The sequence below is a fragment of the Sebastes fasciatus genome, chromosome 16 (assembly GCF_043250625.1).
Source record: "Sebastes fasciatus isolate fSebFas1 chromosome 16, fSebFas1.pri, whole genome shotgun sequence".
Taxonomy (NCBI): domain Eukaryota; kingdom Metazoa; phylum Chordata; class Actinopteri; order Perciformes; family Sebastidae; genus Sebastes; species Sebastes fasciatus.
In genome coordinates, this window is record NC_133810.1 from 419,143 (window position 1) to 437,706 (window position 18,564).

The window sequence follows — 18,564 nt, forward strand, 5'->3', positions numbered from 1 at the left end:
TGCAGTTTGCCATGTTCTGATTGGAGCATATTGTTTTATGCTAAATGCAGTACCTGTGAGGGTTTCTGGATCAATATCTGCCATTGTTTAGTGTTGTTAACTGATCTCTAATAATAATAATAATAAGTATATATCGCCCCCCAGAGGGCTGAGAGAGACTATCACCTCTAACACTGAGTCCTGATTAGAGGAGGTGAGTCCAGGTGAGCTCTCAGGTGAGACTGATTAGTTCAGTCAGGAGTCTGCAGCTGCTTCCCTCCATGTGAGTCTCTCTGAATATTAATATCTGTTTGGTTTCATATATCTCTTCTCTGGCTGGCACTAGAGAGATGATGATGATGATAATGATGATGATGATGATGATGATGATGATGATGATGATGATGATGACTGCTATTGTTTAAATGTATATCTGGGGAGTTTAGTTGTTCTTCAGGTGGAGTGATATTCTAGTGGTCCGCTGTGTGTTCTGGTTGAAGGAGTCTGTTTGGGTTCTGGGCTGCGTTCTAATAGTCCTTTTCTCTCAGGAAGGTTCCTAACGGAGTGAAATGACCCTCTCAGTCTCTCAGCAGCAGCCGTGATGAGAGCTGTTTGAGTCCTCTACATGCTGAGGAAAGGAGCTTCAATGCTTCCTTTATGATCTCCTTTAGCAGAGGATACACTGGAGCATCCTTTACCAAAGGAAAGGAGCTTCAATGCTTCCTTTATTATCTCCTTTAGGACACACTGGAGCATCCTTTACCAAAGGAAAGGAGCTTCAATGCTTCCTTTATTATCTCCTTCAGCAGAGGACACACTGGAGCATCCTTTACCAAAGGAAAGGAGCTTCAATGCTTCCTTTATTATCTCCTTTAGCAGAGGACACACTGGAGCATCCTTTACCAAAGGAAAGGAGCTTCAATGCTTCCTTTACTACCTCCTTTAGCAGAGGACACACTGGAGCATCCTTTACCAAAGGAAAGGACGTTCAATGCTTCCTTTATTATCTCCTTCAGCAGAGGATACACTGGAGCATCCTTTACCAAAGGAAAGGAGCTTCAATGCTTCCTTTATTATCTCCTTTAGCAGAGGACACACTGGAGCATCCTTTACCAAAGGAAAGGAGCTTCAATGCTTCCTTTATTATCTCCTTCAGCAGAGGACACACTGGAGCATCCTTTACCAAAGGAAAGGAGCTTCAATGCTTCCTTTATTATCTCCTTTAGCAGACGACACACTGGAGCATCCTTTACCAAAGGAAAGGAGCTTCAATGCTTCCTTTTTTTGGACAGTTTTCATCAACCAGCCTGATCTGATACCTGTAAACATGTAGAACAGGTCCTGAATCACTACCCATCATGCAATGCACTCGTCTGGCTGATCTCAAAGTTCAGAAGTTCTTCAGTTAAATGTGTTCAGTCAGTGTGGTTTATCAGTATGTGACTCCTACAGGGACTAACCTGTTATTATATTATTATATTATATCATTATAAAGGTGTCTGTGATGGTCACTAAGAGCGATGTGACTCCTATAGCGCTCCCTGTAGACTAACCTGTTATTATATTATTATATTATATCATTATAAAGGTGTTAGTGTACCTGTAATCTTCCTTCAGTTCAGAACACAGTCGTCTGTTCATGTTTATGTAGTATGTGTTCATGTAGTTTCATTTTCTTCATGTAAGAAAAAAGACAAAAAGCTGTTGAATCATCTTAAACTTTATTTTAACTTTATTTAATAAATGTTAGAACTTAAAGACACTTTAGTGTTAAACTGGAGGTTTTAGAGAAAATAAAACAACGACATAAAAATATTCTGCATCTGAACTCTGAAAGTCAGCTGAGATTTTAAAGTTAAAAAAGATCTTTTTAGATTTACAACCTCACTATTTACATTTAAAATGTGTTTGTTTGCTTTAATATCTAATATATATATATATATATGAAATATACATATATATGTATATATCGTATATATATATGATATATATGTGTATGTATATATACATGTGTGTGTATATACGTATATATGTATATATATGTGTAGATATACATATATATGTATGTGTGTGTGTGTGTATATATATATATATACACACACACACACATATATATGTATATATACACATACACATATATACATATATATGTGTATGTGTATATGTGTGTGTGTATATGTATACACACACACATATATATATATATATATATATATATATATATATATATATATATATATATATATATATATACACATATGTATATATATATATATATATATACATACACATATATGTGTAGATATACACACATATGTATATATATATATATACATACACATATATGTGTAGATATACACACATATATATATGTTGTTTGTTCTGGTATGTATTAATAATGTAAAACATTTTGAGCTGATAAAGTTTGTTTATTATATTAATAAATAAATCTTAAAGTTATTAGCTTTTAAATCAATCACTTTAATAAAAAAGCAAAACTAAGATATCAAGTTTTCAGTTTATTTGTACGAATCAAACGAACTGATCGACAGATGATCAATATATCAGAATCCTCTAACAGAAATCATGTTATTGTATTATTCATCAGAAACTTCAACACATGGTCTTCTATGTGTCTGATTTGATCACATTTAAACATCCAATAATGAACAGCTGACATTGTTTATACTCTGATTATATCATCACTCATTAAGACTGATCAGATAAAAACATTCATGTTAAAGTGATTAATAGATGCATCAGATTACTGTTTATGAACATTAACAAAAAAATGTTTAAAAACTGAATGAATTGATGCTCATTAATTTTCAGTAGAAGCTCAAATCAATAACTTGTAAATACAATACAAACAAAAATATGATCATATGAATATATGGACAGTAAGTCACCGAGTCATAGTGTGCGTAATATCGTCTAAAGCAGGAATCAGAAACCTTTACTGTCTTAAAGGGACTGTTAGTTAGAATCATAATGTCTTGTTAACAGCTTCATCTGTGTCCGTTAAGTCAACTAAAGTCAGCGTCCTGTTGCTGGCGCTTGTGCTCGCTCTACATAGACATGAAGGAGCATCGCTCAACACAGTGAGGAGACACACGTCAGCTAAAAGCACAATATCACTCTATATTTCAGCTGCTTGGCAGTAATGTTAGCTGACCAGACCAAGGTCACAAAGGTATTTGAGCCTTTATAACGAAGGTAACACACCTGTTGGGTCTAATTCAGAGAGGAGCTGAGTACAGACGAGAGGCAGGACACTGGAGAATCGTCTGGAGGAGATTTGATTAGAAGCTTCCAGTGTGTTTGTTCTGAAAATGTCTTTCAATTACTTTTTTGTTGTTTGCTAATTTCTCGCCGCAGAAAGCAAACTAATCTGTCCACGCTGTATTCAATTCTCCATTTTCCTCTGAGACTCTTCTCTCTTTTCTTGGGGGGATTTATAAACCTGCTGTAGCTGAAGGAACTCCAGACGAGCCAACGCTATTGAGGATCGGCAAAATTAGAGGATAAGTGACGTGTCGTAGACGAACGTAGACTATGACACAGTTCAGTTGACTGAAATGTTAAAACTTGTTTTATTAGTCTGTGTAAAGGTTAGGGATGCACCGATCCAACGTTTTCAGTCTCGACACCGATACCTGGGCCTTGGGTATCAGCTGATACCGAGTACTGATCTGATACCAGTGATTGATTAATCATCTGTATGCCTCACTGTGTGTTAGAGACTGGAATCATTCTGTTATGTGTAAGACGACATCAGGCTGGACTTAAACATTGTTTTACTAACTTTGTAAAACAAAATGTGATTAATAAACACATAGATAACATAAATCTGGTGAAGTTATTTAGTGTTAGGGAAGTACATGAAACCTGCCTTGGCGGAGCTCTGCGCTCTCTGAGTGCACTTCTAGTTTTATTCAATCATCAATCTTATCAGTGCCACTGCAGCCAGACACAGTGTGAAACAGATGATTTTGTACTTATGAATGTTTAAAAAACGGCAAATTCTCTCACAACCTCTGTAAACTGCGCCAACGCCGCCGCCTGGCCGAGCCTTCCGGAACATCTCAACGGTGAAGTGATGTCCTTCGTTAGCTGTGACCATCACATCTATTTGATCCAGGAGGTTTCTAACCTGCACCCTGTTTCCTCTCTGACGGTTGTCAAACACACGGTATCTACCACCACACATGGAGACCAGATCTGACACGGGACTGTTGGACTGGATCTTATCCTCAATGGTCTTGTCTTTCAGCTCATCTCCATGAGTGAAAAGCACCATGGAGTACCTACAAGCTCCACTGTCAAACAGTTTAAGAAGTAGCTCAAACAATTTGACGTCTGTTGTGGTGATGCTGCCTATTCTGACCACGATGACGAGGGCATGTGGTCCTGGACTGGCCTTCACTATAAACCTCATGATCTCCTCATACAGCCGTTTAGGAGTCAGACCTTCATCAGTGAATCCTGGAGTGTCGACCACTGTGACGTCACGACCCTCCACCACGGCTGATTTAGAGACCGTCTCAGTACTGACTGAATCAAAACCACCGGCTGATCTGAACTGATCTGATCTCAGGATGGTGTTTCCTGATGAACTCCTTCCTCCTCCCGGCAGGCCGAGCAGAACCATCCTCCTGTCTTTGAAGAAAGAAAACCCAGAGATGTTGCTAGTCGCCCAAATGCAGTTAATTGCCATAACGTTACTCGACAAGCGCTCATAGAAGACTACACAGGGTATGATATATCACCTGAGTTAGTCACAGCTTTGGCTCTGGATACACACAGAATATGTGAAAATGATATAAGATGATACCTGGTGAATCAGGTTGCTGGATTCTGAGGTGGCCTGACTTGATCAGCAGCTCTCTGACTTGCTCCTGCTCCCGTCCTCCTTCTTCATTGTTGAACAGATGATACTTCCCTGAAAATGTTGTAACGTGTTCTTCAAAGAGAAAGTCCTCCAAAGACCTGTCCTTTAAAGCATCGCCACCTGTGAAGAGCAGGTGACACTTTTTGAACTCCTGAGGCCCGAGGACTCTGTTGGCTGCCATCAGGACCTTCACTTGCTCTTTGGTGAACCGTCCAACACTGAACACCACCAGGAAAAGACGAGGTCTGGAGGACTGCAGGAGGTCCCGACACCAGGTCTGGATCTCCATCTCAGATCCTAATATTCCTGGAGTGTCGATCACGGAGATCTGTTTCCCAAACACAGTTTCAGTTGCCTCGGAGATTTGTGTCGTCACCGATCTGAAGGCTTGTCTTGACTCGAACGCTGGTCGTCCCAGGATGGTGTTTCCTGAAGCACTTTTACCAACTCCAGTGTTTCCCAGAAGGACGATGACGAGACTCGGATCCATGACTGGGTGACAATAAACCTGCCGAAGACAACAGAAAGGACACAGTGAGTGGTGAATGAAAAAAACATTATGAACCTCCTAGAACCCTTAGAACATCTGGGACTAGAACCCTTAGAACATCTGGGACTAGAACCCGTAGGACATCTGGGACTATAACCTTTAGAACATCTGGGACTATAACCCTTAGAACATCTGGGACTAGAAGCCTTGGGACATCTGGGACAAGACATCTGGGACTAGAAAGCCTCGGGACATCTGGGACTAGAACCCTTAGGACATCTGGAACTAGAACCCTTAGGACATCTGGGACTAGAACCCATAGGAGATCTGGAACTAGAACCCTTATGGCATCTGGGACTAGAACCCTTATGGCATCTGGGACTAGAACCCATATGACATCTGGAACTAGAACCCTTAGGACATCTGGGACTAGAACCCTTAGGACATCTGGGACTAGAACCCATAGTACATCTGGAACTAGAACCCATAGGACATCTGGGACTAGAACCCATAGTACATCTGGAACTAGAACCCATAGGACATCTGGGACTAGAACCCAGAGGATATCTGGAACTGGAACCCTTAGAACATCTGGGACTAGAACCCATAGGACATCTGCTATTAGAACCCTTAGAACATCTGGGACTAGAACCCTTAGAACATCTGGGACTATAACCATTAGAACATCTGGGACTAGAACCCATAGGACATCTGGGACTAGAACCCTTATAACATCTGGGACTATAACCATTAGAACATCTGGGACTAGAACCCTTAGGACATCTGGGACTAGAACCCTTATAACATCTGGGACTAGAACCCATAGGATATCATAAACTAGAACCCTTAGGACATCTGGAACTAGGACCCTTATAACATCTGGGACTAGAAGCCTTGGGGTTATAGTTCCAAAACCGTTGCTACGTATAACAGACAGTTTCTATGTATAACAGACAGTTTCTATGTATAACAGACCGTTGCTACGCATAGCAGACCGTTGCTATGTATAACAGACCGTTGCTACGTATAACAGACCATTTCTATGTATTACAGACCGTTGCTACGTATAGCTGTCTCGTGCTGCTGGTATGAAACGCTCGCCTTAGTTGCAGTTTTCACTACACAGTAGCAGGAGTTGGTTGGGCTTGACGTGCCGAGACAGCTTGTACACGACCCAAAGCCTGTCTGGCCTCACGTGGTATGAGACTGTAATCCACTACCTGGAAGACAATAAGTTAGGGGAGAGGACTAACAAACCAACTCCAAAACTTACCAGAAGCCAGAAATGGTGGAAGGTTAGGCTTGGGGTTAGCAACCCCAACTTGTAAAAAACCTATACGCTACAGAAACGTTGACAACAGAAAGACAGAATCAAAACCTGGTAGAGGAGGGTTCCTCATCAAGAGGAAATATGACACTGTGTGATGAAAGCCACAAAGTCAAGGAAGTCACAGAGCCGAAACCCCTTCTGTCAACCAGAGACATCCGGATTGGAACGTGGAACGTTAGGACCATGTATGAGACCGGAAAGACCATGCAAGCAGCAGCAGAAATGAATAGATACAACCTAGACCTGTTGGGAATCAGTGAGACAAGATGGATTCAATCGGGACAACAAAGACTGATGACAGGAGAGCTGCTACTCTACTCGGGCCATGAAGAAGACAAAGCCCCGCACACAGAGGGAGTCGGTCTTCTTCTATCAAGAACAGCACAGAGAGCCCTGATTGGATGGGAAGCACATGGTCCAAGAATCATAACAGCTTCTTTTAGAACTAAGAAGCAGAAGATCAAGATGAATGTGATACAGTGTTACGCACCAACAAATGACAGCAACGATGAAAATAAGGATGACTTTTATAACAGACTGCAGAGCATCCTGGAACAGATAAAGGGAAAAGACATCAGTATTCTCATGGGGGACTTCAATGCAAAGATCGGAAGAGACAACACAGGCTACGAAGAAGTAATGGGCAAGCAGGGTTTGGGAGAGATGAGTAAGAATGGAGAGAGATTTGCAGACACCTGTGCCCTGAACAACCTAGTCATAGGTGGAAGCGTCTTTCAACACAAGAGGATTCATAAAGCGACCTGGATATCACCGGATGGCGTGACAGAGAACCAGATCGACCACTTCTGTATAACCAGGAAGTTCAGGAGATCACTTCAGGACCTACGGGTGAGGAGAGGAGCAGACATAGCATCAGATCACCACCTGCTAGTTGCCACTCTGAAGCTGAAACTGAAGAAGCACTGGATGGAAACAACAACAAAGAGACAGAAGTTCAACGTCCGCCTTTTGGAAGAGACACAGAAAAGGGAGGAGTACACGCTGACTCAGAAGAACAGATTCCAGGTATTGCAAGATCTGGGCATGGAAGAAGACATGCAAGACCAATGGGAAAAGATAAGAGAGGCCATCACAACAACATGTCAGGAAGTAATCGGACTAAAGAAGTGCCAGCAGAAAGAGTGGATATCAGCAGAAACTCTACACAAGATAGAAGAGAGAAGACAGAAGAAGGCAGAGATTAACAACTGTCGTACAAGAACAACCGAGGCAAAAGCCCAACAAGAATACACAGAGGTCAACAGAAAGGTAAAGAAAAGTGCGAAGAAGGACAAGAGAAATTACATCGACAGCCTGGCTTAAGAAGCAGAAGAGGCGGCAGCAAAGGGAAACATGAAAGAGCTGTACGACACCACCAAGAAGCTGTCCAGCAAGACCAGACAGACAGATCGACCAGTGAAAGACAAGGAAGGGAAGACGATCACAGAACTAGAGCAACAACAGGAGAGATGGGCAGAACACTTTGAAGAACTTCTGAACAGACCTACACCACCTAACCCTCCAGACATTCAACCTGCGGAGACGGATTTGCCCATCAACTGTGGAGAACCCACCAAGCTGGAAATTAAAAAGGCCATCACACAATTGAGGAACAACAAGGCAGCAGGACCAGACAACATTCCGGCAGAGGCGCTGAAGGCAGACATGGACACCTCCGTAGAGATGCTGCACCCACTGTTTCAGAAGATCTGGGAGAAGGAGGAAGTACCAACAGACTGGCAAGAGGGCTATCTGGTTAAGCTCCCCAAGAAAGGAGACCTGAGCAAATGCTCTAACTACAGAGGAATCATGCTTCTCTCAGTGCCAGGAAAGATATTCAACAGAATTCTCCTGGAACGAATAAAGAAAGCTGTGGACCCACTGCTAAGAGACCAGCAAGCAGGCTTTCGGCAGAATAGATCATGCGTGGACCAGATCGCAACTCTCCGCATCATAGTTGAACAGTCATTGGAATGGAATTCTCCGCTGTACATCAACTTCATAGACTATGAGAAGGCATTTGACAGCATTGACAGAAGCATCCTCTGGAAACTGCTTCGATACCATGGCATTCCAGAAAAAATGGTCAACATAATCAGGAACTCTTACGCAGGGATAACCTGCAGAGTTATCCATGGAGGACAGCTCACCAGAAGCTTCCAAGTGAAGACCGGCGTCAGGCAAGGCTGTCTACTGTCCCCTTTCCTCTTCCTCACGGTTATCGATTGGATAATGAAGACCACAACAGCACAGAGGAGAAACGGGATCCAGTGGACACTCACAACACAGCTGGACGACTTAGACTTTGCTGATGACCTGGCTTTGCTGTCTCACAGCCGACAACAGATGCAAGAAAAGACAACAATACTGGCAGACACATCATCACAAATAGGCCTCAACATCCATAAAGGAAAAAGTAAAGTCCTCAAGGTCAACACAACCAGTGAAGACTCAGTGACCTTGGAGGGAACAGCACTGGAAGAAGTAGAAGCCTTTACATACCTCGGTAGTGTCATCAATAAACAGGGCGGAACGGATGCAGATGTCAGAGCCAGAATCGGCAAGGCAAGGGCTTCATTCATACAACTAAAGAACATCTGGAGCTCCAAAGAAATCAGCCGGCGGACAAAGCTCAGACTCTTCAACTCCAACATTAAACCAATACTCCTCTATGGTTCAGAGACGTGGAGGACAACAAAGACCACAACAACAAAAGTACAAACATTCATAAACAACTGCCTGAGGCGCATCTTAAACATCCACTGGCCGGATACCATCAGTAACAATGATCTTTGGCAAAGAACAGGTCAAAAACCTGTTGAAGAGATCAGGAGAAGGAGATGGGGATGGATTGGCCATACACTCCGGAAACCCGGTACCAGCATCACCAGGCAGGCCCTTAGATGGAACCCACAAGGCAAAGGAAGGAGAGGCCGGCCCAAGAACACCTGGCGCAGGGACCTTGACACGGACATCAAACAGAGCGGGCTGACATGGAAACAACTGGAGAGGAAAGCCCAGGACAAAAGACTCTAGCGGACTGTGGTCAACGGCCTATGCTCCACAAAGGAGCGAAAGGCTTTGAATGAATGAAATGCTACGTATAGCAGACCGTTGCTACGTATAACAGACCGTTGCTATGTATAACAGACCGTTGCTATGTATAACAGATCGTTGCTATGTATAACAGATCGTTGCTATGTATAGCAGACCGTTGCTACGTATAACAGACCGTTGCTACGTATAGCAGACCGTTGCTACATATAACAAATCGTTGCTATGTATAACAGACCGTTTCTATGTATAACAGACCGTTGCTATGTATAACAGATCATTGCTATGTATAACAGATCGTTGCTATGTATAGCAGACCGTTGCTACGTATAACAGACTGTTGCTACGTATAGCAGACCGTTGCTATATATAACAGACCGTTGCTATGTATAACAGACCGTTGCTATGGCTAAGTATAACAGATCGTTGCTATGTATAACAGATCGTTGGTATGTATAGCAGACCGTTGCTACGTATAACAGACCGTTGCTACGTATAACAGATCGTTGCTATAGCTATGTATAACAGATCGTTGCTACGTATAACAGACCGTTGCTATGTATAACAGACCGTTGCTATGGGTGCAGCTCCGATGTCGGACTCTGGAGGACCGTTTTTGTGTCAAAAATATTGATTTCTCCACAAAAATGACCGGTTCGCTGTACATTATCCCATACTTATATTATATGTTTATATTATCTGATAATAATAATATTTATTATTATATTATATATTATATGTTTATATTATCTGATAATAATAGATATTATATTATATATGGTTATATTATCTGATAATAGATGTTATTATATTATATGCCTATATTATCTGATAATAATAATAATAGATATTATTATATTATATGTTTTATCCGATAATAGATGTTATATTATATATGGTTATATTATCTGATAATAGATGTTATTATATATTATATTTTTATATTACTTGATAATAATAGATATTATATGTTTTATCTGATAATATAATATATTATATATTATGTCTATATTATCTGATAATAGTAATAAATATTAATATATTATATATTATATGTTTATATTATCTGATAATAATAGGTATTTTATTATATGTTTTATCTGATAATAATAATAGATATTATTATATTATATATTATATGTTTATATTATCTGATAATATTCCCCTCGTTCTCGCTGCGCGCTCCCGCGAGGTGCGTGCAGCGGCCACTTTCAGCGCATGCGCGAGGTGCAGACAGACCAACAGAAAAGATCTGAACAGAAATAAAACTTTTATTTTTCTTAGTTTGATTTCCTGCTTTAGTATGAAAACATGAAACAGGTTTTAGAAAAATAACCATTAAAACTAAGTTCTGTTGTTTCCAGGTTTAATTTAATAAGATGATAAACAGACCTTTCTCTCTATATGTAAATTTATATACAAATATGTATATATACAGATACATAATGTTTATATATAAAGACAAACTCACCTGAAAACAGCACGCACGATGTCGACGTTGTTTCTCCGGTTGTTCTCCCTCAAAGCTCGACTCAATAACGCCCTAACGACGGAGAGAGGGGCGGAACTACAAAATAAAAGCACCAGATAGATGTCTTTTAATGTGAAATAATGAAGTCTGTGATACATGAAATACAGATATGAGCTTTCTTTCTCCATCTGGTCTACTTCATCATCCCTTTCATCATTATTCATTACTGTAGTTATGTTTATATCACATAAAGGCTATATGTTAATATATTTACTGTTATAGTTGTCTTTTATATCACATAGAGGTTATATGTTAATATATTTATTAACTGTTATAGTTGTGTTTTATATCACATAGAGGTTATATGTTAATATATTAACTGTTATAGTTGTCTTTTATATCACATAGAGGCTATATGTTAATATATTTACTGTTATAGTTGTCTTTATATCACATAGAGGTTATATGTTAATATATATATTCACTAGTTGTGTTTTATATCACATAGAGGTTATATGTTAATATATATACTGTTATAGTTGTCTTTTATATCACATAGAGGTTATATGTTAATATATTTACTGTTATAGTTGTCTTTTATATCTCATAGAGGTTATATGTTAATATATGTCGTATCTTTTCTGCGACCGTGCTGTTGAAGTGATGATGAAGGAAGCTCCGAGGACACTGTTCTTGCTGGTACATAGAGTTTATTACAAACAAGTCACACATGTCATACGGACGTCTCGAGCAGTCCGGAGGCTTCGGGGCGAATATGAAAGTCCTGCTCGTTTGGGGGCCCGCGCCCACCTTATATCGGGTTCAGGCCCTCCAATCACCGAGCTAAGATATGAACTCATGTCTTAGGTATCTCCTACATGTTTATCTTTCAGCCCCTGGCCTTTGCCCTACTTCTTTCACATATGTTTACAATTAGGGGCCTCTCAGTCCGGTATCAGACCTGAAAATATACCACATATTCCCCCCTTCGAGACTTAACAAAGTCTCGAAAAAATAAGAGAAGAAACATACAGGTGTATTAACATGACAAATTTAACAACCTGTCCTTATTACCATTGAAACAACTTTATGGAGTATAAAAGTGAGAGTGAAAAACCTGTCAGGCAGCTAATTTTTCTTGAACAATGTATTAAACAATGTATACAGGAAAATTCTCTCACGGTCCCTCTGCCAAGGCGACCATACGTAATACTCCATAACACTGAAATACAGGATTTTAGCAATTTGTATATGGAACTGATTTAAGCAAATGCATATGGAACTCTCAGCAAATTAAAACAAAACAAATGTCCAAAGTCAGGCTGGTCGACCCATCGCACCCTTCTATGAACCTTTTCCTGCCTACCCCACTGTCCCTAAACATCGAGAAAAAGAAAAAGAAAACATCTGAGGTCCCATTATATTTAGAAACCATCATTTCTCAAGCATGTAATACACAAAAAAGAAAATTCCTTTCAATAACACTAAAGTAACATCTCAGAGAAGACATAAGACTGTCTAACGCTGTAGTTTCTCAGCAGCCTTGACGCCGGTGTAGTATCGATGACGTCTTGACTCTGGATGTTGTATCGACAGTCCACGTTCAGAGTTCTTCAGGCCATTCGTATTTTCATGTTTGAAGTGTCTGAATCCATTCAGCCCCTCGGAGTCCCTGACAATCCACCACCCTCACAGTATTCTTCCCCAATATGTTCTAGAATGAAAGAAAAGAAAACCAGTATCTTTTGCATACAGAACAGATACCAATTAAAACATCAAACACAGAATAAGATAAGTAAAAATGTAAATATTGTCCATTAATCATATTGTTCATTTGTTGCCATATCCCCCCTTCGAGACTAAACAAAGTCTCGAAAGAGCAACACAACATCAACACTACAAACTACACAAGCAAAAACAGAGGTAAATAATAGGAGTATGTTTTAAAATGGATATTCCTCCACCAATTCGATCTTTATTGCGTCATCCTCATCCACGTCCGTGTCAGCTTCGTGTAATAATGGCATCAGCGTTTGATCGCCGGGCAGCACAACTCCAACCCATTTAATTATCATAGCCTTTGCAAAGGTCAACAACAGCGTGCAAAAACAAAACATCACGCACAACGACATAACGAGCGCTACCAAAACCTGAACTAACACTGCTCCTAGTGGCCCCAATTTATCCTGCAACCAAGCGTTTGCAGACCATCCCGCGTCTTCTGATGGGCCAAACGCATCTCTTATGAGCTTCAATGCCTCTATGACACTAGTCATATTGTCAGAACTATCAGGAATCAACGTATAGCAAGCATCTCCTGATAAATTTAAAGCAACACATAAGCCCCCTTGTTTGGCCAAAATATAATCAAGAGCCATGTCATGTTTCAGCAACGTCAGTCTGTGACTTCTCTGGGTGTTTGACAACAATTCGAAACCTCTTATGGTTTCGTTCGCAAAGCCTTGCAAGGTATAGGTAATATTGTCGATGTGATCTGCCAAGAACGCTACCCCATACCACGGAAATAAACCTATTCCCCACTTTTCTCCTATACTCATTCTCCAATGGTAAGACTCCAGATTATGAAATTGCGCTAATTCTCTTTTATTCCTACTTCCAGAAGCAACATTAGATTGAGCCTCATCAGATGCTTCTCCCTTCTGGACAGAAAAAACTTCATATGGGAGTTTCAGTGTTGCCATATAGCAACATCCTGTCCACCCGTATGGTAGAAATAGATAAGCATTTTCACCACAAATCCACCAAATATCCCTGAAATTGCCTATAGTCACATTACCAGGCAACACTTGATGTTCTACCATCAAAGTTCTACTCGGACGCTTTGACACTTGAAAAATCACTACATACAACTTATTCACATCCTCATCCTCACGCTTTCCTAAATCCATCATATAGCCATCACACTCTGATATTCCCATAAACATTCCAGACCCCTTATTAGTTTCATTTGAGCAAAAACAGTACTTTGCTCTCACAGGTGTCACTTCCATCGGATCAGGTACCGCTGTCATCACATTTTCATGTTGTTCAAGCAAATTCTCATATGGTAAATCTGCCAACCAAGAACAATTCATTCTAGGTTTAAAAAGGTTCACTGATAAAGCCATCACTTTATCCACTGATGACTGCTGTTGATACAAGAGCCATGACAGTACAGAAGATTGACATGCCATAGTTAATGGTTCCGGTACCGCCTCCAAAATTGAAGGCCATGTACCTGGTGTTGGTACTTTCAACACACATGGACCCTTCAATTTCTTGATTGATCTCACTGAGTGTGTTAACTGCTGAAACCATAAATTTCTACCTGCCCATGGGTCTACAATTCCCAACGCTAAAGCATCAAATCCATACGCTTTCCACTTAGCTTCTCTCTTCTGCATTACATGGTTCTGTTCAAACATCTCCTGTGATATCCGATCCGAGTCAACAAACTCCTTTCCCACATCTACAATATTCCTCTGAACAGTCTCAGATGAATTTCCAACCTTCACTTCCTCAATCTCCTTCCTACTACTCACACTAATCCCCATCTCTAACATAGACTTCCGGCTCTCAATTACCATCTCTTTCACTTTCAAGGATACTTTATCAAGTGTCTGTGTCACATTCTCCAATTTCCTAGGCGTTAATATTACCGCCAAGGTAGTACTCTGATTGGAAGCATTATCATTATTTATTGATTTCAAATTTAAAGTAGCAGCCTCTATACGTGTGTTATTTACCTTTGCAGTGGTTACTTCAACAGGTCTTAGGTTTGTTATCATAAGTCTCACCTTACGACTTATGTAACTTCCAATCCAAGAGTGGCTAGATGGAACAAATTTAAACTCTGGCTCCCGATATGTACACATATATTCCCCTTCGTCTTCCCGAGTAACGTTGCGCAGGACAAGGGAACAATCATCTTTAATTTTTATCCACCTAACCTCATTATACAAAATATACTTCCTCTGACCACGAGGCACAACGTCATCGTCAGGTCTTGTCAACAACAAATCTTCACCACGACTATTTTCCCATTTGGGAAACAAGTTCCCTCCATTATTCCCTCTTCCACATTGACAAGGAAGGTAACTGTTCCTCCTAACTTAGCTCTAATCACAGTACTCCAAGGAGGTGACGTTATAGATATCACCTGAGGCGCCTTCGTAGTTACATGTGATGCATTTATACTTTCAATAGCTTTTGCCATTGAAGGAGTAGATTTCTCTTCCATCTGTCCAGCTTTCGTCTGGAGAGTTGATGTCATCGTTGTCAATTCTCTTGTTTCCCCAACCTCTTGTGAATCTATACTCTTATTCCCCCCTAGTATCACTATGCCGATCGTAAAAAGAACACCTGTAATCGCCTTGATCTTCCTGTTGAGGCTTATATACATAGAGACTACAGTCTCCCTCAACCTTCACTCTCCTTTTGTCATTAACTAATGTATATTTCCCTACTGGTACTGTCTCTGACAGATCTAGGATCTTACCATGGCTATCTTCCCACTGAACTCTGAGTTTCCCTTTACCACTATTTTCTTCTGTACACTGACATGGAAGCCTAACTGACTCTCCCAAGGTTACTTCAACCCTGGTTCTAATAACGGTCTGGTTTGACTCTTCTCCTAACTGGTCTCGGGCTCCTTGGTCTGACTGGATCCCTGGGTTGTCCTGCAGCGGAGTCACCGCCCTTTGATATCTCTGGCGCTTTGCAGGCAACTGAAATAGGCCCTGCTGGGTCTGGGACATGTTGAAAGACAATGTCTCTAAATCTGCTTTCCTGTCCATCAACTGCCGAGTCATTTCTGGCATCATCAGGAATGTGTACAGACACATCAACATTGTCCACCACCTGGGTGATCTCTCCTTCTGAGTTCTGACTCTGGGGATTTTCATGCATCTCCCTTCGGCTGCCTGTTCTCCCTCATTTTGTTCCACAGAGTCATCTCGACTCTGTGTGGGATGTACTTCTTCTCTGGGTGCTTTGACGCAGTGAGACAAGTGATACCAAGTTGGAGACCCCTTAACCTGGACCGCGGTTCCGGTACCGCGAACCACTTCAAACGGTCCCCCACGGCGTTCGTTATACCACTTCCGTCTAAACACCTTCACGAAAACCTGGTCTCCAGGTAGCACTGTGATCCTTTTTTGCTCATCGAGCTTCTCCTGCACCTCCTCCTTAGTTTGCCATTAACGCCAATGGAAGTGCTGCTATCCAGGTTAACCCCGTGTGCTGGCATATTTTGACAATACGATTCTTCAGAACCCCGTTCATTCTCTCAACGATTCCTTGACTACGTGGGCTATAGATTGCCCCAAGACGCTGTTTGATTCCTAATTTTTGCCAAATCAATTTCACCGTCTTATCCACAAACTCTTTCCCATTGTCTGAGGATATTCGATCTGGAAGTCCCCACCTGCTTATGACCTCTCTGCATAAGAACTTGGCAACCGATTGAGCATCCTTTCGTTTTGTTGGACAGGCCTCAGGCCATCGTGAAAATCTGTCCACCACGACTAGCATGTACCTTTTCCCTTCAATCGGTTTTATCATGTCAACATAGTCTATAACTAGTTCCCGCATCGGACCTCTTGGAGTTGGGATGTGGCCAGGAGGAACCGGCACTCCCCTCCGAACATTGTTTTTCAGACAGATAGTACACCTGCCTATGACATAATCAATCTGTTCAAGCAAACATGGTGCCCAAAAACCATACTCTTTCGTGATCTTTCTCTTCACTTCCCCCCTTGCAACGTGAGCTAAGCCATGCGCCTCCTGAATCATCAGACCCAACAGGTCTGGAGGTGATAGTACCAGCCCCTCATGATTTCTCCAAAGTCCAGTAGCATCTCGGGTGGCACCTCGGTCTAGCCACAACTGTTAATTTCTTTGATCTCTTCCTCTCCAGGGCTGCGCTTGATCAAAAGCTGGCTGTAGGTAGGAGACAACTGGAACCACCGGCGGTGGCTGGAACGATTGGAGCTGAACCTGGTTCGGCTGTGGTAGTGGTACTATTTGATTTAGTGGAGCCTGATTCTGCATAATCAGAGCCTGCTTCTTCTCCATCCTCTTACTATCCGTCAGTTGTATTTGATTAAGTTTCCTGAGGGTCTCTTGGTCCTGGTCTTTTTGATCATGTTCCTTTTTCCTATACAGCTCCACCTGGTGGGCTATATGATCCGTATAAACCCTCTTTGCCATGCTTCCAAGACCAACCACCTCTGCCAATTTGCTTCTCACTGGCAGGGGCAACCCCTTCTGTATTCTGGTTCGCAAAATCGACTGCTCCATTTGATTCAAATCCGGGTCATTTCCTGTGATACTTCTCCACACTTGATGAACTCTCGACACATAGGCCCTCGGGTTTTCCTCTTGTCCCAGTGGATCAATAAAAATATTGTCAGGATGTACGTTTGTCGGAAATGTGTCTTTCAGCGCCCTGCACACTTGGCTTCTACTTGCAGCAAACAGCTCTGAATCATTCACAGCAGTTCCCACATATCGATTAAGTCCAGCTTTCTGTAGAATCTCTTCCATAGCGTGAATTCCAACGAGGCAGGCCAAGAGTCTCTTTATATCTCCCATGGCCAGTTGCTCTCCCACTGTGATTTCTTCCAACTTCGAAATCCAAGGATGTGCTCCATCATGAAGAGTAGGTAACTTTTCACGTATGTTTGACATATCTGTATTCTGCCAAGGCTTGTACTCCAAATTCCGTCCTCGGATAATGACTGGACAGATCTTTCTGGGATTCTTCTGTTTTCTAGCACGACCTCTGGTTGTCAGGGTATCTTGTTCGAAGTTTTCCTTCTCTATCTCTTCCTTCCTCCTCCACAATTCGTCTATGTGGTTCTCTAGGTCTCTTAGTTCTTCTGGATTATCAGTTTGTTGGTGGTCACGGCGGCATCGGTCTATGCTTATTTCGATCTGTCTTATAGTCTCCCGGGCATCCTCTTCACGGCCCTCTTCATGGCCCTCTTCCTCCTCACTGTCATCAGAGTTATCATTTCCTCTTATTTCCGCTCTTGCCAACATCCGCCTGACTTCAGGGTCATAGCCTCCTCTGCACCCTTCCTGATCGCTTTGGTCACTCTCGTTTCCATGGTCCCGCCTTTGCCTCCTAGACCCAAACTTTGTTTTACTCTTACTTTTGGATCTTGGATACATCGTTATAGTTGTCTCCGCTCGTCCTGTTTCTATTATTCTGTCCTCCTTGTTTCTGATACGGTAGTCACCTTCCTGACTGATCACCGGGATCTGAGGATAGATTTTCTTAGCCTTCGTCTTTTCCTCATAGGGTGGTGGTCCCTTCACTGGGTTCATGTGTGAGAACGATGAAT

The 18,564-nt window shown here is 41.6% G+C and overlaps 2 protein-coding genes and 1 pseudogene across 2 annotated transcripts in view; 2 read left to right on the plus strand and 1 right to left on the minus strand.

Moving 5' to 3' along the window:
- The first annotated feature begins 243 nt into the window (after positions 1-243).
- The window catches only part of LOC141753499 (GTPase IMAP family member 8-like), a 42,682-nt gene continuing 24,361 nt past the window's right edge, over positions 244-18,564 (plus strand). The window contains exon 1 of the mRNA XM_074612248.1: positions 244-262. The gene's annotated coding sequence lies outside the window, so the exon portion shown is untranslated. The remainder of the gene's footprint in view (positions 263-18,564) is intronic.
- LOC141753501 (GTPase IMAP family member 8-like) lies at positions 2,486-11,318 on the minus strand. Its single transcript, XM_074612251.1, has 3 exons — positions 11,216-11,318; positions 4,814-5,378; positions 2,486-4,638 (listed from the first exon to the last, which is right to left on the minus strand). The coding sequence occupies exons 2-3, from the start codon at positions 5,358-5,360 to the stop codon at positions 3,911-3,913; spliced, it is 1,275 nt and encodes a 424-aa protein (XP_074468352.1). The 5' UTR covers positions 5,361-5,378; positions 11,216-11,318; the 3' UTR covers positions 2,486-3,910.
- LOC141752537 (uncharacterized) lies at positions 6,725-9,783 on the plus strand (annotated as a pseudogene).

Bases quoted from the DNA above. Each gene is read 5' to 3' on its own strand.
- LOC141753501 (XM_074612251.1), bottom strand. From the start codon at position 5,360: ATGGATCCGAGTCTCGTCATCGTCCTTCTGGGAAACACTGGAGTTGGT. The intron at 4,639-4,813 runs GTATCATCTTAT...CTTTCTTCAAAG, and splicing joins CCAGCAACCTGATTCACCAG to ACAGGAGGATGGTTCTGCTC.